At 32.2% G+C, this 23,084-nt stretch overlaps 1 protein-coding gene across 1 annotated transcript; it reads right to left on the bottom strand.

Annotated features, from left to right (window-relative positions):
- Positions 1–11,566: 11,566 nt before the first annotated feature.
- Positions 11,567–12,103, bottom strand: LOC148574939 (uncharacterized). Its single transcript, XM_088505992.1, has one exon. It carries the CDS (start codon positions 12,101–12,103, stop codon positions 11,567–11,569), a length of 537 nt encoding a protein of 178 aa, XP_088362118.1.
- Between the last annotated feature and the right edge of the window lie 10,981 nt (positions 12,104–23,084).

Below are 23,084 nucleotides of genomic sequence, written 5' to 3'. Positions count from 1 at the left end.
CAGAAATGAGTAAATGATGCAGAAATCCACTTCCGGGCCCACTTGGTATGTGCTTGGGCTGAGCGTTGAAGCTTTCACGTGTAAAGGTCTTCCTTGGAGTTGAACGCCAGTTTGTAACTTGTTTCTGGCGTTTAACTCTGCTTTGCAACTTGTTTCTGGCGTTTAACGCCAGAATAGGGCAGAAAGCTGGCGTTGAACACCATTTTGTGTCGTCTAAACTTAGGCAAAGTATGGACTATTATATATTGCTTGAAAGCCCTGGATGTCTACTTTCCAACGCAATTGAGAGCCCGCCATTTAGATTTATGTAGCTCCAGAAAATCCACTTTGAGTGCAGGGAGGTCAGAATCCAACAGCATCTACAGTCCTTCTTCAGCCTCTGAATCAGATTTTTGCTCAAGTCCTTCAATTTCAGTCAGAAAATACCTGAAATCACAGAAAAACACAAACTCCTAGTAAAGTCCAGAAATGTGATTTTTAATTAAAAACTAATAAAAATATACTAAAAACTAATCAAATGATACTAAAAACTATGTAAAAATAATGCCAAAAAGCGTATAAATTATCCGCTCATCAGTTAGCTTAAGATAGAGATTGTGTATCAATTAAGTGTGGGAAAACTGTGGGAACATGGGTTAATAAGGGAATGCGTTATGTTTTTACTTTGATAAAATATTGGGAATTTGGGTACCTACTCATGTGAGACCAGAAAAATTAAAAATCCATGTGCATTGATAAGTTATGTTTATTTTTCTATTTAAAAAAATAAAAAAAAAAGAGAAAAAAGAAAAAAACCAAAAATATTCAATAAATAAGTAAATAAATAAGGGGACAAAATCACCCCAATGCTAAGTTAAGTTAATGAAAAGATTAATGCATATGTGATAAAATTAAAAGAAAAGTTGATGCATGAGTATGAGATGAAAAAGTGGGAATTTTGGGTAACTAGGCATGAATTTAAAAGTATATAGAGTGTGTGTGTTAGGTGAAAGCTTAGGTTAGTCAAAGATTCATATTTCAGCTCACTTGACCATACATATATCCTCACCCTCACCTTAGCCCCATTACAACCCTGAAAAGACCTCATGATGTTTGCATTGGTATACTAAATATTTGTTGATTGGTTAGATGAAGAATTTAGAAAGCATGATTAGAGAAGAGTAGAGTGATTTACCCTATACACTTGAGCAATTAGAGTGCATATACACTACCAGCGAGGGTTCAACGCTTGATTCTATGTTCCCTGCTTTCATGAGCTACTTTCTTACAAGTTTACTTGCCTTTTACTGTGTGATTTGAATTAGTGAAATCTGATTTATGTTTGTCTTGGAGAATTTATTTACTTTTAACCAAGAAGGAAGAAATATTTTGCATTTAGTTTCATTCATATAGATAGGTTGCATTTCATAATTTCTACCATTCCTTTTCACTGCTTTGTAGCTTCTCCTGAGCTTAGCATGAAGACATGCTAATGTTTAAGTGTGGGAAGATTTGATGAACCACTATTTCGTGGTACATCTTATGCTTAATTGAGTGGATTTTATCCACTAAACTCACACTTATTCATAGAATTTGCATGTTTTACATTTTCCCTTCCTGATTTTGTGCTATGATTGAAAATATGCTTCTTTGGCCTTAATTTTGCTATGTTTAATCCTCTCTTATTACCATTCAATGTATTGATATGTGTGTTAAGTGTTTTCAAGGTTTATAGGGCAGGAATGGCTTAGAGGATGGAAAGGAAGCATGCAAAAGTGGAAGGAATACAAGAAACTGAAGGAATTGCTAAGCTGTCCAGCCTGACATCTTCTCACTCAATCGGTCATAACTTGGGCTACAGAGGTTCAAATGAGACAGTTCCAATTGCGTTGAAAAGCTAACATCCGAGGTTTTAAAATGATATATATATTGCCATAGTGTCCATACATCTAGGCGACACACACACGTCATATCACGCGCACGCGTCGCATTGACGATAAACCAGTGTGTTAAGATTCGCAACTAGCGATTTCTGTGCTGGTTTTGACCCAGTTTTTGGCCCAGAAAACACAGATTAGAAGGTATAAAGTGGGAAAATCAATTCATTCATTCACACAACTTTCATATACACAATTTTGGATTTTAGATGTAGTTTTTAGAGAGAGAGGCTCTCTCCTCTCTCTAGGATTCAGGATTCCTAGTTTTATGCTTTTGAGTGGGATATTACAGAGTTACTAGTAAAGAATTCTCAATAAATAAATTCTCGTTGCTATTATAGTTTCTAAACCAACAGAGAATCCTTTCGTACAAAATTTTTGGTTGTCACTAAAGCAAACCCAATAAAATTTATAACCGAAGTATTTAAACCTCGGGTCGTCTCTCAAGGAATTGCAGGGAAGTATGATTTATTATTGGTTATGGAAAAGTTATCTTTTTGGATTTTTGAAATAGGGAACAAGAAAATAAATTGGCAAGAAAGTAAATTAATAATTAGAAAACTCTTGGCAAGGTATGAAAACTGGAAATCCCATCCTAGTTATCCTTATCAATTGTGATGAGAATTGTTTATTGCTCCCACTTAGTTAACCCTTACTAAATAAAGGAAAGTCAAGTGGACTAGTCAATGGGATTCCTCAAGTCCTAGTCAACTCCTAAGGAAAGACTAGCTTTAGAGGGATCCAAATCAACCAGCAAATTCCAATTATCAATCAACAAAGGAGTTTGATAACTCAAGTGTCACCAATTACTCAACCAAAGCCAAAAGGAGAGAAATCTAAATTAAACTGAAAATATCAATAATAAAAATTGAAGAAAGCAATCATAAATCTGAAATACCTCAAATTGCATTAAATAAAGAAATCAAATCTAATATGGAGTTCATAAACCAAATTGGAAAAATAAATAACTTAAGTAATAGAGTAAATAAAAGTAGAAGAGAAGTTAAATTAAAGGAACATTGAACCTGGAATTGAGAAGGAATGAACCTAAAACTAAGAGAAATCCTAATCCTAAAACCTAAGAGAGAGGAGAGAGCCTCTCCCACCAGAAACTACATCTAAAACCTAAAATTGTGTATATGAAAGTTGTGTGAATGAATGAATTGATTCTCCCACTTTATAGCCTCTAATCTGTGTTTTTTGGGCCAAAAACTGGGTCAAAAACAGCCTAGAAATTGCTGGTTCCGAATCTTAACACGCTGGTTTATCGTCAATGCGACGTGTGCGCGTGATATGACACGTGCGCGTCACCTATATTTACGGCCACTATGGCAAATTATATATCATTTCGAAGCCCCGGATGTTAGCTTTCCAACGTAACTTGAACTGTCTCATTTGGACCTCTGTAGCTCACGTTATGACCAATTGAGTGAGAAGAGGTCAGGCTGGACAGCTCAGCAATTCCTTCAGTTTCTTGTATTCCTTCCACTTTTGCATGCTTCCTTTCCATCCTCTAAGCCATTCCTACCCTATAAACCTTGAAAACACTTAACACACATATCAAGGCATTGAATGGTAATAAGAAAGGATTAAACATAGCAAAATTAAGGCCAAAGAAGCATATTTTCAATCATAGCACAAAATCAGGAAGGGAAAATGTAAAACATGCGAATTCTATGAATAAGTGTGAGTTTAGTGGATAAAATCCACTCAATTAAGCACAAGATGTACCACAAAATAGTGGTGCATCGTGGCAAAAAAAGTGTGGCCAAATCTCAAATCAATTGCCACCCTCATAAAAGCGTGGCCATTGACCCTTTTTGCCACGCTTTTGAAGCGTAGCAAAAAAAACGTGGTCAAATATCCATTCAGTTGCCACCCTCATAAAAGCGTGGCCATTAACCACTTTTGGCCACGCTTTTAAAGCGTACCAAGAAAAAAGCGTGGCCATAGGCCTTTCTTCTTGTAATGCCATAATCACCGCCATCTCTCTCTCTCTCTCTCTCTCTCTCTCTCTCTCTCTCTCTCTCTCTCTCTCTCTTCCTCAACTACCCTTCACCTTCGAGCTCTGCTCCCAGCCTCAACAACCAGAATTATGTGGCTCTTTTCCAGCAAAGCCTAGCCTGCCGTGACTCTGCTAGTGGCAATACCCTAGCACCACTACAACATCTCCCCCTATTCTTCTCTTTTTTTAACTCAGGTTCTTACTTTTTCCCTGTTTTCTCCTTTGTCTAATTAGTTTTAATTACATTTTATTTTTAAATTGAGCAATTATATTAGGATTAGATTAGTTGTTTGTTGCTTACATAGTTTGCAAGTGTTGGTTTGCTGTTGAATTGGGTTGATTGTTGTTGAAATTTGGATTAAATTTGATAAATATGTGCACTGAGCACCAAGTGTTTGTTTAATTGCCTGAATGAATTTTGAGTTTGATTCATATGTTGTAGCTATCATATGCGTTAAACTATATCCTTGTTTGGCAATCTAATCATGCACATTAGATGATCATTGATGTTATTTAAGATTGAAATTAATCGATGCACTTATACTATGCTTTAAATTACTAGTACTTAGTGGCTTTGAACATGTATGTTTTATTGCATCTTAGGTAAATTTTTTTTAGCAAGTGCATTGAATATTAGTGAATTGAATTGAATTACTTGTCATCAAGATTTTCAAAGCGATATAATCACATACCAAGATTTTTGTTCTTTAACGCTTTGCATTTGTTTGAGTGACTTGACTTGATTCTTGTCAAGCTTGTCCTTTTTTGCAACAAGCACCTTATCCATGTGATTATTTCATTATTCTTGAGGATGAATAAGTAGTTTTCTTTTCATCATTGAATTGGTTATTGTTTGTTGTGCTATTTTATATTAATCTTGCGCTTTCACTTGCACAATTTTAATCCAATATTTCCTAAATTAAATTCACTCTTGTTGTCATTGCCTAAGCTTGCTTGTGTTTTAATTGATGCTCATCCATTGCTTGCATCTTAGCCATTTAATGGAGGAGCACATGCTTACTTTTTGTTTGTGTGGTTGCCGTTTTAACCAGCCAATGTGTATGTTCTAATCGCGCGCACATTTAGAATACACACATTATTTTTTATCATACTACACTACTATGAACTCTTTCTTAATTCCTGTTTATTTGTTTTATACAGCAGCTCGAGCCCTGCATCCACTAGCTGAAGATGGAGTGCTATTGAGCCATTCTCCCTGGATTATGATGCTTGCACGGAGGACTGTGCAACGATTAAGTGTGGGAGAAGATTTGCAATTATGGGGCGTAAATTTCTCTTTCTGAAGACTTTTGCACTCTATTTTGTTTTTTTTTTAAATATTATGTTTTGTGGATGTCTATTGATATTTTTTACTTTTGCACCGTATCTTGCTTATTTTGCTTTTATTGTAGTGAATATTTGTATTTTGCCTAGTATAGGAAATAGGTTCATTAAAAACAACAAAAGAATTTTCAAGAAATCTCTTTTAAGGCATTCCATTGATTAAATTCGAAATACTATTTTTCAAACTTGCTTGAATTATTTGTGGAACATAGTTTTAGAGCTAAGAATACACAACCTTGTGAGATTTGAGCCTAATTGTGTGGTTGTATCATATAACCACTATTTTCATTCTTGTGTGTGTTATTCTCTTTCTATGATTGTAATCTTTGATTTGTTTAATTCTTTATGTCCATTATTTTGTGTATGAATGCATTTATATGATTGAGGCTTTTATTTTATTTGAGCTCACTTACCCAAATGGCCTTACCCCTTTTATCCACCATTGTTAGCCAATTTTGAGCCTATTTTAATCCCCTTTTGTTCTTTATTTGTGCACATCAGTACTTCTAAGTAAAAAATAATAAATATCCTTAATTTGGATCTTTGATTAGTTTAGACTAGTGAGAGTTTATATCATTCAAGTGGGAAAAGTTTGGGAACATTGGTAGAGATAAAAGTGTATTTTGTAGCTTTGTTAAAATTTTGGAAATTGGATACATACTCATACATTAAATGTTTAAACCATATGTATTGATACTTTTATATATTTTTTATTTTGAAAAAAAAGAAAAAAAAGAAAAAGAAAATAAAAAAGAAGAAAAAGAAAAAGAAAAAAAGAGAAAATAAAAACAATAAAAGGGGACAAATGTTAGTCCCAAAGAAAAAGTAATAACAATACATATGGGATGTGATTAAAAAGAGAATGCATGAGTGTGTAATAAAAAGTAAAAAATGGGTAGTTATGTTTGCATTTGAATTGTATAGGTTGTTATATGTGTTAGGTGAGAATTTAAGTTAATCAAAAATTCAAATTTCAAGCTCACTTGATCATATGTATCCTTACCTCTACCCTAGCCCCATTACAACATTGAAAAAGTTCTCATGATACTTGTATGCATGCATTGAATAATTGTTGATTGTTAGATAAAAAATAAATCTTGGAAAGCATGATTAAAGGAGAATTAAGTGAATCAACCCTAAACGCCTGAGCGATTAGAGGGTATAGATATCCGGTGAGGGGTTCGATTGCTCAATCCTATGTTTCCACCTCTCATCTTGTGTTTTCTTGCAAGTTGCCTCATTAATTTTGAAAATTTTGAATCAAACACCAAAGTCCAAACCTCATTCTTTCTAAATTGGACTAATTCTTCCTCCATTGCCTTGATCCAAAAAGGATCATCAAGTGCTTCCTTCACATTTTGGGGTTTCACTTGAGATATGAGAGCTAGATTATTCAGTTCTGCCTTTTTTCTACTTGAAGATCTTGTGGTAACTCCATGAGATAAATCTCCAATAATAAACTCATGTAGATAGTTCTTCAAGAACTTTCATTCTTTGGGTTTTGTTGAAGTGATCTCAGGTTAGATATGACTGAGTTCTGTATTCTTGAGATTTTCAGAGTTCTCTACTTCAGTAGGAGACAAAATAGAATTGTCTATTGCATTTTGTTCTGCAGAATAAGAAATAGCATTTTTCAATGTGAGTTCTGATTTGTCTTCATAGCTTAATTCAGTTTCAATTCCTGCATCATTCTCCCCAACAACTCTTGAAATGGTGTTAGAATCACAAAAGACAACATGTATGGACTCTTCTATAATTCTATGTTCCTTTAGGTAAACTATGTATACTTTACTAGTGGTTGAATAACCAACAAAAATATCTTCATAGGATTTTGGATCAAACTTTTCAAGATTGTCTTTAGTATTTAAAACAAAGTATTTGCATCCAAAAACATGAAAATACTTGAAGTTAGGTGGTATTCCTTTCCAAAGCTCATATGGTGTTTTCTTTAAAAAATTTTGAATGATGGTTCGGTTTAAAATATAACAAGCAGTGTTTACTGCTTCAACCCAAAGGAATTTCGGAATTTCATTTTCACAAACATTGCCCTATCCATTTCTTGAAGGCTTCTATTTATCCTTTCAACAATCCCATTTTGTTGAGGTATTCTAGGACATAAAATTATGTGAAATACCAAATTTATCACAAAATGATTCAAAATCTTGGTTTTCAAACTCTTTTCCATGATCACTTCTTATGGAAACTATTTTCAAATTTTTTTCATTTTGAATCTTTTTGCATAGGGTTGAAAAAGCAAGAAAGGCATCATTCCTATGAGCTAAAAAAGTACCCATCCAAATCTTGTATAATCATCAACCACTACCAAACTATAATATTTACCACCTAGGCTTTGAGTCCTATTGGGACGAAAAAGATCAATATATAACATTTTCAGTGGTCTTTTGGTAGAGATGTCATCCTTCAGTTTAAAAGTACTTTTAGTTTGTTTACGTAATTGACAAGCATCACAAGTGATGTTCTTGTCGAATTTGATTTTTGGAAGACCTCTTACCAAATTCTTTTTCACAAGTTTAGAAATTTGAATCATTCTAGCATGTCCTAATTTCTTGTGCCATAACTATTTTTCAGATTCAATGAAAGTAAAGCATGCTACATTTTATTCTTTTAGTTCCTCCAAGGTGAGTCCATACACATTATTGCATCTTTTAGCTACAAACAAAGTTTCACCAGAATTTTCACACACAACTAAGTATTCTAACCTTTTGAAAATAACCAAATAAACTAAATCACATAATTGGCTAATGCTTAGAAGATTATGTTTCAATCCATCAACTAAGAATACATCATTAATGAAGGTGGAGAAACTCTTACCAACCTTAACCATGACCACAATCTTTCTCTTTTCATTATTACCTGAAGTCACAAAGCCTCCATCGTATTTGTCAAGTTTGATGAAGAATGTAGACTTTCCGTTCATATGCCTAAAGCATCCACTATCCAAGTACCACATGTCATTCTTCTTCTTGAATGCTAGGCAAAACTGCACAATACTTTTAAGTGACCTTAGGTATCCAAATCAATTTGGATCCTTTAATGTCAAACATTCTTGGTTGTCCATGAGCATTGTATTTTCCAATCACTTTGTAAACGTTATCACCAATCTTTCTTTCAAAGATAAAACATTAAATAGGCAAATGACCAAACCGATTGCATGTATGACAAAAATTATTTCTTGCTAATTTTTTAAAGTGGTTTGAGTTTGAAAGATTTTGTCTTTAGAAGTTGAGGCTTCATTCTCAAAGCATGATTTTTCAAAAACAGATTCAGATTTTTCATGATACTTCAACCCAACCTTTTAAAAAGAGGTCTTTGACTAGCTAATAATTTGTCTAAATTTGTAGAACTTTGAGCAAATTTAGCTATGTCTTGATTTAGACCCTTAATCACCTTATGCAACCTTTCATTTTCTTCAATGCAATTCAAATAGGCAACAACAGAATGCTTTCCTTCAAGATTTTTAATTTCAGATCTAAGCCTTTTGTTTTCTTCAACAAGATTAACATCACAGTCGGATTCTTTTAATTTTTCTTTGAGGGAAGCATTTTTAATCTTGAAAATGTCATTTTCAAATTCAAGTTCATGGCATTGATTCAAGAAATTTCTAATTTTCTCAGTAAGATCATTAACCATAAGATGGAGTTCTTCATTAGTGGGTTCAAGAAAGATTACCTCATCATTATGACTGTGGTCTACCATTAAGCATGCTTGAGAGTTGTTGCCTGACTCTTCATCCTTTTCAGTATCATTTTTTAGATCTTCCCGAGAAGTTATGAGTCCTTTCTTCTTGTCCTTCCGAGACTTGTCTTCTCTCTTGAGCTTGGGACAATAATATTTGTAATGTCTAGCTTCTCTGCAGTTGTGGCCAGGGGTGTGCAAAAAAACTGGTTTTATTGAACTGAACTAAAACCATAGTTCTTATGAAAACTAGTTTATTAAAAACCAATTTTTATGGTTTAGTTTAGTTTTAAACCAAATTAAAACTGGTTTTATTCAAACTCCCACATTAGTTTTTACATACTCTTTCTATCCCATTCTCTCCCTCTCTTTCTCTCCCTTCTCTCTCTTCCTCTCTCTCTCTCCTCTTTCTCCCCCTCCTCTCTCCTTTCTCTCTCTCTCTCTCTCTCTCTCTCTCTCTCTCTCTCTCCCTTCTCTCTTTTCCTTTTCTCTCTCCTTCTCTCCTTTCTCTCTCCTTATCTCCTTTCTCTCTCTCTCTCTCTCTCTCTTTCACATTTTCATCTTGCTCCCCCTCCTCTTTGTCTCCCTCCTTCTCTCACTCTCTCTCCTTTCCCTCTTTCTCATCCTCCTCTCTCTCTTTCCTCTTCCTCTTCCCCTTCTCTTTTTCCTTTCCCTCTCTCTCCTTCTCTCTGCTTTCCCCCTTTCTTTCTCTCCCCTCTCCCTATCTCTCTTCCCCCTTCCTTCTCCTCTCTCTTCTTCTCTCTTTCTCTCTCCCCTTCCTCTCTCTCTCTCACACTCTTTTCCATCTCTATCTCCTATCCACATTCTCTCTCTCTCCCCTCTCCCTTCCTTCCCTTCTCTCTTCCTCTCTCTCTCTCTCCTTTCCTTCTTTTTCTCCCTCCTCTCTTTCCCTGCTTTCCCTTTCTCTCCCCCTATCTCTCTAATTTCTCTTATCTATCTATCTCTCTCCCATCTCCCTCCTCTCTTTCTTTCTCTCCTTTTTTCCTTTTTTCTCTTTCTCTCTTCTGCTCCTTTCTCTCTCCCATTTCCTTCTTTCTCTCTCTCCTTCTCCTCTCTCTCCCCTTTCCTTCTTTTTCTCTCTCCCTTCCCCTCTCTCTCATCCTCTCTATATCTTTCTTTTTTCTCCTCCTCTCTCTCCTTCTCCTCTTTCGTCCTCTTCTCTCTATTTTCTCTTTATCTCTCAGTCTTCTCTCACTTTCTATCTATTTTCTCTCTCTTCCCCCGATTCTCTCCAAAGAGAGAGAAAAGAGAGAGAGAATGAGATAGAAAAAGAGAGAGAGGGAAAAGAAAAAGCTAAAAAGAGAGGAGAGAGAGAGAGAGAGAAAAAAATGGAAAAGATGGGGAGAGAGTGGAAAAAGGAGGAGGGAGAGTGTGGTTGTGTTTGTGACAGAGCGTGGCGGTGGTGTATATGACAAAGGTTCTACGAATAAAGGGGTTTAGGGTAGAAGCAAAAACTTTGGGAGAAGATGGGAGAGAGGAAAAGGGGAGAGATGAGGAGAGAGAGAAAGAGAGAGAAGGAAAAAGGGAGAGATGAGGAGAGAGAGGAAGAGAAAGAAGGAAAGGAAAAAAGGAGGGCAAGGAGAGAGAGAGAGACAGGAAGAGAGAGGAGTGGGAGAGAGATCATGGGAAGAGAGAGGGAGAGAAGGGAAAGAGATAGAAAGGGGAAGGGAGAGAGAGAGAGAGAGAGAGAGAGAGAGAGAGAGAAAAGGGAGAGAGAAAGAGAGAGAGATAGAGAGAGAGAGAGAGAGAGAAAGAGAAAGAGAGAGAGAAGAAGATAAAGAGAGGGGGAGAAAGAGGGGAAGGAAAAAGAGAGAGGGGAGAGAGAGGAATAAGGGAAGGAGAGAGAGAAGGGGAGAGAGAGAGCATGGGAAAAGAGAGGGAGAGAAGAATAGAAAGAGAAGGGAGAGAGATGAAGATAGAAAGAGAGGGGAGGGGGAGAGAGAGAGAGAGAGAGAGGGAGATAGGAGAAAGAGGGAGAGAAGAAGAGAGAGAGAGGGGGGGAGAGAGAATATAAAAACTATTTTTTTATATATTAAAACTAGTTTTAGCTTATAAACTGATTTAAACTGGTTTTTTTTAATTAAAACTAGTTTTATTTTTATGAATTGGTTTAAACTTTTACACTGTATTATAAACTGGTTTAAAACCAGTTTCTTATGTGACAAAGCAATTTGGTTCAATTTTTAAACCATTTAAAATAGTTTAGTACAGTTTCAGTTCAATTTATGAAAAAACTGAACCATGCACACCCCTAGTTGTGGTAAACGGTCTTGCTTATGTCTTTCTTTGATTCCTTTGAGCTGCCTCCTTTGCTCCTTCTTTTTTGTCTCATCAATCTTCTAAGTTTTCTAGCAAAAAACACAATCTCGTCATCTGATAAACAGTCACTAGATTTATCATCCAATGATTTTGCAAAAGATTTAAAAGTCACTTTTTTTGTATCATTTTTTTATGTGAGTAATTTCATAAGCTGGTAGCTTTGATCTCAGTTCATCACAGATCATTTGGCTTAGGTTACTGCTTTTAAAGATAACAATAGCCTTAATTTTTCACTCTTTTGTTAGGCTTCTCAAGACCTTCTTCACTAGTACTTATTCGGAGTGAGTAATCCCATAGCATCCAAGATATTAATGAGGATAGAGAACCTCTCAAGCATGTCATCAATTGATTTTCCTTCCTTCATAGTAAATATTTCATACTCTTTGCTCAGCATGTCAATCCTTGTTTCTTTTACTTGTGTGGTGCCCTCATGTGTAACTTGGAGCTTATCCCATATTTCCTTCACTGTTTTGCATCTTGAAACATTTCGGTACTCCTCGAAGCTGATGGCGCAATTTAGCATGTTGATAGCCTTGGCATTGAGTTTCACCTTTCTCTTATCATCTTCATTCCACTCTACTTCGGCTTTCAGAGATACAACACCTTCAACGCTTGTTTTGGTTGGAATTTGAGGACCATTCATGATTATCTTCCAAAGGTTACAATCCACAGACTGAACAAAAATCTTCATTCTTTCTTTCCAGTAGTTGTAATTTTTCCCATTGAAGAATGGAGGTATGTTGTTGGATTGCCCTTCTGTTACTGTATAAGCCACTGTGTTGGATCCCATGTTGTTTTCCATCTGGATCTTTCCTCCAAGTTGTAAAACTTGGTCTCTTTGAGACCAAGCTCTAATACCAATTGATGGATATTAGTGGCTAAGAGAAGGGGGTTAAAAATTGGCCTCTTTTTGCTTTGCTTGATTAATCTTGGAGTTGGATGGAACTTCTAGTTTCTGGAGTGCTACTTCGAGTGAAAGATAGGAGATTATTTTATTTTGTCTCTAGTCAAAGGAGGAGCCAAAACAAAGTTATGTGCAAGGTGTGACTCAGAGAAATTTAGATGGATAAAATAATCAGGAGATAATTCTGTTTTGACTCCTAACGTGCAAAACCAGAAAGAGAGAAGAGAAAGAAGAAGTGACACAGAGATATATCCTAATTCAACTACTCAGTGCAATGTAGCCTACATCCAGTCTCCATCATAACTATGATGAAATTTCACTATCTTTCAACAGAATTACATTCACCATTTTTTTTCTAGAATTCTACCCAATCCTATCTGGGACAAATCCAATTTCTAACCCAAACCATATATGACAAGGAACTCACCCTAGCTTTCAACAGCAAGGTACTCACCCAACTTGCAAGGAAATCCCCTAAGGATCATGACAACAAAACAGAAAAACTTACAAAAAATTTCTAAAATAAGCATTGGCTTTTCTTCAAGTCTAACTCTCTCTGCCTTTTTTTACTCAACGGCTTTTTCATACATTCCTCATTGTACTGCTTTTTTCCATTGAAAACAAAAAAAAAAGACTAGACTGAGAAAATAAGATATTCAATGAGAACCATAAAGGAGAAGAATAGATAGCTCAATGAGCTATGGGAATCTAAACTTTGTGCTTTTTCTCCTTACTCCATTCCTTGGCCGTTCACCCCTTTAATAGAGGAGTAAAGCTTCCATAGCTTGAAACCTTACTTCAGCACATGTTTAACTTTTTCTCCCAAAAAATTAGAAGCGGTAGGGGCATGATAGAAGAGAGATAGAGTAAAAGCAGTGACTTAACCATACATACATCCATACCTTCTATTTTCTCTTTCAACCTTTTTCAAATTGCTTCTTGAATCTGAACCCTTCAATCTTGCTTTGTCCCCAAGTTTGATTCTTAAAAGTTGATTTACACCAGATTGTCACCATCTTCAACATGTTCAACTTTCCACTTTTGTGTATGCAAGGTGAAGATTTCTTCACCGAGTTTCAATGAAGCACAAATGTAAAAATGCTTTTTGTGATTTGCCCTTCGGATATGATCTTACCTTTTGTCCTAGCCTTTTTGACTTCCTCTTCTTGCTTGAATTTGGTAACTCTCTTTTGTTCTTTGATTTTGCCCTAGGTTTAGAGTTTTTCTTTTTCTTTCTTTTCTTCTGAGCTTTCACGTGGGTGTTAGAAGAGAAAGAAGAGAAAGTTTTGTTTCATGGTGTGGTATTTGGTTCAGAAGCAAATGAAACTTGAATTACTTAGTTACCAACTAAGTTTAAATATTTGGACTTGGACCACCAATTTGGGCTTGACTCTGGATATGAGCTTACTTTCTTTCTTCCCTTATTTTTTTTTTACTTCAGCCACTCAAATTTTTTTTAGATTAGTGATTATATGCTTGTTTGAACTGAATCAGTATTGGGCTTCATTAGTTTATTGGGCCTGTTTTTCTTTCTCCTTGGGCCAGTATGATTAAATTAATTTTCTGCACACTAAACAAGATAATCAAGCACATAATTGGTTTTTAACCCAATAATAATATTTAGTCATCATCTATAATATATTGTTAGTTTTTCAAACTCAACAATTATTATTATTATTATTATTATTATTATTATTATTATTATTATTATTATTATTATTATTATTATTATTATTATCATCTATATTCTCTTATTATAAATAATTTTATAAAATTTAAAAATTCTTTAAAAAATATTTTCAGTACTATAAAAATTTGTAAGTCAATTTATGTTAACTCCTTTACAAAGAAAATTTTTATAGTACTCATAACATCTTTTAAAGAAATTTTAAAATTTATAAAATTATTTAAGTTAGTTGTACCATATTAAATTATTTATTTATTTTGTATTTATATATTATTATAATTTGTAAGAATTCTTATGGTAATTATTCATTTTCTAATTACTATAACTAAAATTTTAATACAAATTTTAAATTAAATATTTTTATAAAATTTTAAAACTTTTTATTATAAACATCTTTTGTAATTATTGTAAATGACTTAAAAGATGTTATGAGTGTGTATCAAAATACAGTATATTGAATTAAGTAGTTTTGATTCACCATCGGCATCAAAACTATTAAATCGAAACCAATCCTCCATAGAAGCTGCTCCCACTAAATCGAAGTTATTTGCTTCGTTTTACATGGAATAGTCTAAATCGAGCTTAGTAGTTTTGATTTAGAAAAGCTAGTTTGAGGACCTGCATGTAACGTATGAACCTATGGGATACTTTGCTAAAATAGTTTTTCATAGTTAATCGATTATAATGAATTCGATTTACTAGTACACCTACTAATTCGAATCAATTGAATTTGATTTACATTGAAAGAGTGTAAATTGAATTAATTGAATTCGATTTATATAAATATGCAATTGAGACATCTGATAACCTCTTTGCATTAAGGACATTCATGTAAATTTAGAACCCATTCAATTTGTTGGAAAAGTATAGGGAGACAATGAGAATACTAAACAATGTGAACAATGGATATATCGAATGTGCAATTCAATAGGTATGCAGATGATTATGTTAATTATTTTTAATTAGATGGTTATTTTTTTTATTTGATTTACTCATACACAGTTAACAATGGCTAGATATTTAATTCACTAGGTGTACGGATAGTTATCCTAATATTAAGGATTATGAGATAATTTGATTTACTCATTGTTCACATTGTTAATGGCTAGATGTTTGATTTACTCATTGTTCACATTGTTTACAAAAGTCATTATCTACCTGAAAAAACCACAATTTGTTCATGTGATTTATCCTATTTTTTAACATGTAATTTATTCAATATACATATGATCATCTCCAATACGGTTGAATTTAAAACGTTGAAAACAAGACTATACTTAAGTTTATATTAATTACAGAAATTTTTTCTTATTTTTTCGACCTTTATCTAAATTCTATTTTCAATTGGATAGGCGATTACTCAACCCGCTTTAATCCGAATTTAATTAGATTGGATTGATTAGATTCACTTAAAAAGAAAAACCTCTTTCCAATCTAACTTGAACCAATTAAATTTTATCAATTAAATTCTTATTTCCTTCTAGACCCGAACTAATTAACCCTTAAACACCTCCACTAGCACAAATCCTATATATTTTTTATTAAGAAATTACTCCTTCCATTTCATATTAAAGGTTTTTATTTAGTTGGGAATTTTTTTGAAATAAAATTAAAAAAATTTATTATTTCCCTAAATCCAATATTTCAACTTTAATTTTAGGAATGTGATTTTTTTTGGACTCCCAACGAACTTCTATAATTTTATAAAGTTTGCCGCACTCCGGCGAACTTTACTCAAATTTTCGAAAATTCTAATTTTTAAGCCATTATTATAGTTTCCAACAGTATATAAGAATACACAAAATACACAGACAACAAACATGACTTCTTCAATATCGCCAACACCAATGGCAACCATTGTCATAGTCTCCAGCGGAAATAAGTTATATTTAACAAGAATTTTTTTATTATAACTTATTTCTGTGTACTCTTGTGTACTCCTATGTAATCTGGAGATGATAATAATGGTTGACATGGTTAACTTTTCAACTTTTTTCATGTTTATGAAGAAGAGTATTGAAGTTCGCCGAGAATAAGGTGAACTCTATAAAAATATAAAAATTTGCCAGGGAGTCATGCAAACTCTATATAAATTATAGAGTTTGCTCGAGATGCGACGAACTTGCTCTAAATGCCAAAAAAAATCGTATTTAAACAATTAAAGTTAAAAAATCAGATTTGAGAAAATAATAATTTTTTATTTTATTTTAGAAAAGAATCTCTTTTTAGTTGTCTCCAAGTATTAAGATAATCATTAAATTTTGTTGAAAATATAAGTAATCAAGAGAGAAAGACTAAAATATTCTTAACACTATTTTTTTCTATTAATTTTGTAGTCTTTTTAACTTTTTCTTTCTATTTAATAGTACTAGTGGCTCAATAGTCACTATCGTCCCTGTTCAGCCGCTTTTCTATTGGCTTTTAAGAAATTAATTAATTTTTTTGTTAATATATTATTCACTCTTCAAATTTATTAGATAAATGTTTTTTTATTATTTTAATATTGACGTGATCTTATTTATATCATATTTTTTTATCTTAAAATTACTATAAAAAAACTTTTAAAATGTTAAATTATAAAAGCACACAATAAAGAGGTATATATATTATCAGAAAAAAAACATAGTTAAAAAAATAATGATAATAATATTATCCTAATTCAAAAAAAGTATATATAAACCAAAATATACGTTAATTATTTACAAAAAATAATTTTATTTAAATGTTATGGATATTCATATTTATCTTCGTTTTTTAAGTGATAGGCTAAAATATGGATTTGGATCTGAAGAGGCCTTCATTTTCCTATAAATAGTGAAAAAAACTAAAGAAATAAAAATGTTCATTTTTTTCATTTTTAAATATCAAGCTATAAAAATGATTAATAAACAAAATAGGATAATATAAAAATTGTGTACTTAAAAGAAATATTTCGTAATTCATCCTACATATTCTTATCAATAATTTCTTGAGTTTTAAAAAAATCGTTACACTTATTAACCATAAAAATAACTATATAAACGATTCAAGATTATTCAATTGAATTAATTCCTTATTATAGGGACGAATTCAATTAATTCAATTAAAAACTATAAAATTGAGATATTTTATTTTGTACTGAATTTTTTAAAAATACAAAAAAAATGACATTAATCTTTGTTTATGTATGACAAAATGTAAATTAAATGAATAATTAAAATAACTTTAATTATAGAAAAATATTTTATAATTAAAAGTAAAAATAACTTTAATTATTTTTCAAAACACTCTTTTCTTTATACATAATTTTAATAGATAAAAAATTATTTCTTTAATCTTATATTGAACATCTTTAATTATCTTTAATTTATTATTATTTCAAAATTATTATTTTTTATTTTGATTATATCATCTCATTAGATTATATACTATTATTTTTTTCTTATTATTTTTTTAAATGTATAACTATTATTGTCTCGTCGTCACTATTATGTTGCCTTGTGTTATTTTCCTTTCTTGTTTTCTTCTTCTATTAACCCCAACCGCAATCAATTACCACCATACCATATTACCATTATCGCAGCTCTCATTTTTGTTTATTATTTTGATCCATACATATCCATTGTGTTAACTTTTGAGTTATTAAAGATTTATTAAAAGAATTATTTTCTTGTTTGATTTAGATATCTAAATATATAATTATTATATAAATACTTATTTTTCATACTTACTTGTTAAATTATATTTTATTATTTTAAAAAATTAAGATATCAAGCATTCAAAAATTTTGTATAAAATAATTAAATAACTAATAAAAAATTAGTTATTTAATTTTTTTAATATATAAAATAATTGAATTTAAATTAATTTAGATATAATACTAAAATCATTACGTTGTTACTATGGGTAACAATGAAAATAAAAATTTATAAATATTTGTAAATTTATTTATTTCTCAATTATATTTAATTTGAAACAGATATAAAAAATTTATATTTAAATCACTCTTTCTCTCACATAATTTTAATAGCTAAAAAAATTTTACTTTTTATAATTTTATATTTAACATTTTAAATTTTCTTTAGTTTTATTATTCTTTTAAAATTTTTAATTTTTGTTTTCATTATTCTTTTTTCTTACCATTATCTATCTACATATGCCTCACTACCACCCTTATATTAGCTTGTTCTCTCTTCCTTCCTCTATTGTTTATTCTCTTTCTATCTTTTCTTCAATCGCAATTAGTTACCAACATATATTAGTTCATAATTATTACACTCAGAAGTAAATACTACTTTAAAAATAAAAGTTCAAAAAAAGTCTAATGTGAAACATCTACACTCCTATAAATGTAACGAATGAGTAAATTTAACTTTTTTTTATTATCTAATGCATACAAAATCATATATTTTTATTTATGATAAAAGTTGAACATTAAAGTTAAATGACATTAGTATTTTTTAGTTTAATAAAATTAAAAATAAAGTACAAAAATAAGGATAAAAACTAAAAAAATAGATGGCTTTAAAAAAGGATAATGTTAAATTTTATGTCATTATGTGTGAGAATAGTGATTTATTTTTATACCAAATAACAAAAAGTTAAATTTTATGTCCGTTTTTTATTACTTATTTTACTCATCTATAGTTGTTTAAAGTAGACTTTATAGTTATTGAGTTATGTTTCCTTCCAAAAAAAATAGTTATGAAGTCATTTTTATTTTTTTATAGGAGTACATCCATTATATCATAATTTTAATAATCAATGTAAAATTTAAAAAATTAAATAAATATATTTTTATTTTGATTACATTCAAGAGTAAATTATATATATTACTATAATCAAGAAATAGACTTAATTTCTTCTATAATAAATAGTTTTTCAATCATTTAATTTATAAAAAGGTCTCATATTTTTATTTATCCTAAACGTTAAACACTAAACTAATGTTAATACTTTTTTATTAACAGAACTAAAATAAAATATAAAAAAAAAATTTGAATAAAAATAAAAATACAAATTTTGAATCTCAAGATATAAAACGGTTATAAGATAAAAAAAGGGATAAGTATGGTTTTGGTCCCTAAAGTTTAACATCGTCCTTAAAATCGTATTAAAATCGTCCTTAACGTTTTTTTCGTATTAAAATCGTCCTTTTTAATGATTTTATTTATATTATTCCTAACTACCCCATATTTTAATAAAAAGTTATAAAATTAAAAAAAAAAAAAAACGTGTTGTTGGGGGGGAGGAGGGGAAACGCGTCGGGGAGGGGGGAGGAAAAGGGTAAGGGAGAGGGGAGGGGAGGGAAAGGGGAAAGGGGAAGCCAGCCCCTCACTGCCGCGCACAGCGCCTCACCGCCGCGCCCAGCCCTCACCGCCGCACCCAGCGCCTCACCGCCAGCTGCGCCCAGCCCTCACCGCCTCACTGCCCAGCCTTCATCTCTTCGCCCAACCCTCACCGTCGCGCCAGCCACCCACGCCAGAGGAGAGAGATCGGACAGAGAGAGACGCGAAGAGGGAGAAGGACTCGCGTTGCTGCTTCTTGCCGCCTAGCCGCTGAGGGAAGCCAGCGCCACCGTCGCCGCTGCTCCTCGCCGCCTCGCCACCTCGCCACTGCTCCTTGCCGCATCGCCACTTCAGCTTCTTGTGGTTATGGGTTCTAATGATAAGTTTGCCGGTGGTCCTGCTTGGCCTTCTGCATCTGCTTCTTTGAATTTCTGATTTGGCTTTGTGCTTCTCTGTTGAATTTGTTGATTTGGCTGTGTTGATTTATTGATTTGTTGCTTTCTGTTTCTGCTTGTGTTGAATTTGTGCTTGAATTTGTTGATTTTATGTTTTTCTTCTCTGTGTGGAGGTGGAGGTGGGAGGTGGGTTGATTTTCTGTTTCTGCTTCTCTGTGTGGAGGTGGAGGTGGAGGTGGAGGTGGGGGTGGGGGAAGGGAACGGGGAGGGGGAGGGGACGCGGGGTGGGGTGGGGTGGGGTGGGGGGAAAGGGAAAGGGGGGAGGGAGACGGCGGCGGCGTTGGTGGTGGTGTTGGTGCTGGTGCTGGTGGTGGTGGTGGTGTTGGTGGTGCTGTTGGTGGAGGTTGTGGTGGTGGTGTTGGTGTTGGTGGTGGTGGTGGTGGAGGATGTAATTGTCTTGGTAATGGTGAGGGTATTTTTGTCCACAAAAATAAAAAAGACGATTTTAATACAAAAAAAACGTTAAGGACGATTTTAATACGAAAATTAGATGAGAGACGGTTTCGATTCTGGCGCTAAACTTTAGGGACCAAAACCATACTTATCCCTAATAAAAATTACTTAAATATAATTTTTATAAGGTACTCCATGAATAAACTCAGATGAATGAATATTATATTGGAATAAAAATTATTCTGTGTAAATTTAAAAAAAAAAAATTATCCTGTTAAACTATTTTGCTTTTTATATTCTTTTAAATGCATATCCTCGTATTGTCATTATATATTGTTATGAATTTAAAGTACATTAAGATAACATAACAATATCTATAACAATATTATTTAGGACAATAATTGAAGGTTTATTGAATCAAAACTTAAGAAAAAATATATTAAAATATCATATTAGTTGGAATACTCATATGTATCAATTTGTTTTCATGTCTAATCAGTAACGGGCATGCCTTCTGGCTTTTGGCCAGGTGTTGTCTCTGTTCTTCGCTCATGTTTGATTTTCGTGAATGTGAATTAATGAGATTAGAGAGAACGTGAATAACTGACATAATAATAAGAGAAAAGATGAGAAAGTGGAAGTTGTTTAACGTGGCCATATAGTGGGATAGATATTAAAAAGGGTAAAATTAGAAAAGAAATTTGGACACCAAACCCATGTATTGCCATTATATATTGTTATAGATCCTCGTATTGTCATTATATATTGTTATGAATTTAAAGTACATTAAGATAACATAACAATATCTATAACAATATTATTTAGGACAATAATTGAAGGTTTATTGAATCAAAACTTAAGAAAAAATATATTAAAATATCATATTAGTTGGAATACTCATATGTATCAATTTGTTTTCATGTCTAATCAGTAACGGGCATGCCTTCTGGCTTTTGGTCAGGTGTTGTCTCTGTTCTTCGCTCATGTTTGATTTTCGTGAATGTGAATTAATGAGATTAGAGAGAACGTGAATAACTGACATAATAATAAGAGAAAAGATGAGAAAGTGGAAGTTGTTTAACGTGGCCATATAGTGGGATAGATATTAAAAAGGGTAAAATTAGAAAAGAAATTTGGACACCAAACCCATGTATTGCCATTATATATTGTTATAGATAAGGTATAATAAATAAAAATTAATTAATAATTTTTAAAAGAAAATTATACTTAATTTGTAACAAAAAATATAAATAAAAACAAACACTTAATATGAACTAAAGAGAGTATATGATAAGGTGCAAAACAAAAAGAAAGAAAATTAACAATTCTATCATCAATTAATCACTTTCAATTTAAATCCTCAAATTACTAATAGTTGCAGAATCATATCACAAATGATGACAACCGAGGTCACTTGTTATTCTCATGGTTCTTACTTCAGAGAGAGACAGTAAACATAGACCTAAATTACTAATAGTTGTACAATCACATCACAAATGATGACAAGCTAGGTCACTTATTATTCTCATGGTTCTTGCTCAGACACCGACAGTAAACATATCATCATCATAAAACTGTCCGTATTTATTGTTTTAAATAATGCTAAACACTGGACCAGAATGAAACTCAACATCATAACGTACGGAGAACTCTCTTCAACAATGCATGGCGTTGGAAGTTGGAACCATTAATTAACTACACCCCACCTATACAAGACGTAACATTAGTTGATTACTTAAAAAAAGGAGGAATGACAAACTGACTCTGCAAGATCGACTCATATAACTCGCAAAAAAAATAGGTTGAGTTAAAAATTTGATACCGTTATAATAAAAAAAACTCCCTAATCAATGGTTTCGGCAAAGTGAGGTGGGACGGTCTTACTCGACGAATTTTTTATTTTAGATGATAATTGAATTTTGAACGTTATTTTTATAGAATTTTTTTTAGAAATAAAATAAAAAAAATTATTTTTCCATACCTGATTTTTTAACATTAATTTTTCAAATACGATTTTTTTTTATTTAGGGCGAGTTCGTCGCACTCCCGGCGAACTCTATATTTTTTATAGAGTTCGCCTAACCCGGGTGAACTTTATTTCAATTTTTTCCAAAACCCACGAAACTCAAATTTTTAAGCCATTATCATCATATCCAAGAGTATATAGGAGTACACAAAAATACACAGACAACAAGCATGACTTCTTCAACATTGCTAGTGGGAATGGCAACTATTATTATCGTCTCCAAAAATACACAGATACATACAAGGATTTTTTCTCATTATAAATTAAAAAAAACTATTATTTTCCCAATAAAAATATGACTTATTCCTGTGTATTCTTGTGTACTCCTACGACAACAAAACACTAAGAACAAGACAAAAGAGACAGAGATACAAAATTTTGTGTTTTTGTATTTTGTTTGGTGATAAACTGGAACAAATTATAAAAATCTAATTTTTTTTCCATTCAAAAAATTTGAGATGAAAAATATAATAATAAAAAAATATAATTATAAAACATTAACAAAAATAATAAAAGAAAAAATAAAAATAAGTTGTATCCCTTGTTAGTGTCTCCGTGTCTTTTCTAGTCAAGATGTACACAAAATACACTAATCCAGTGTCTCTGGACACAATATCTCTGTCCATGTCTTCTCTGTCAAACACGATTTTATGTCTCAGTGTCCCTGTCTCAGTGTCCTGTCTCTGTAAACAAATGCAGCCTTGGAGACGATGATAATGGTTGCCATTGTCTGTTGTGAAGCTTAAGAATTTGAGTTAGCCATTTTTTTAGAATTTGAAGTGAAGTTTGCCGAGGTGCGGCTAACTTGCTCTGAATAAAAGAAATTGTATTTGGAAAATTAAAGTTAAAAAATGAAGTTTTAGAAAATAATAATTTTTATTTTATTTCAGAAAAAATTCCTATTTTTGTGCTTGTATTTGAAATGTTTGTTCGTTTTACTTTAGAGACAATGTTGGATTGATTAGAGATTTGGACTATGTTTAATTATATGCTTTGAACAATATTTGTTTCATTATTTTGTTTCAAAAAATTTAGTTGATGATTATATTTA

Source organism: Arachis ipaensis, chromosome B2 (assembly GCF_059453495.1).
Source record: "Arachis ipaensis isolate K30076 ecotype BB chromosome B2, ASM5945349v1, whole genome shotgun sequence".
Classification (NCBI taxonomy): domain Eukaryota; kingdom Viridiplantae; phylum Streptophyta; class Magnoliopsida; order Fabales; family Fabaceae; genus Arachis; species Arachis ipaensis.
This window is presented reverse-complemented; position numbering and strand designations above follow the sequence as displayed.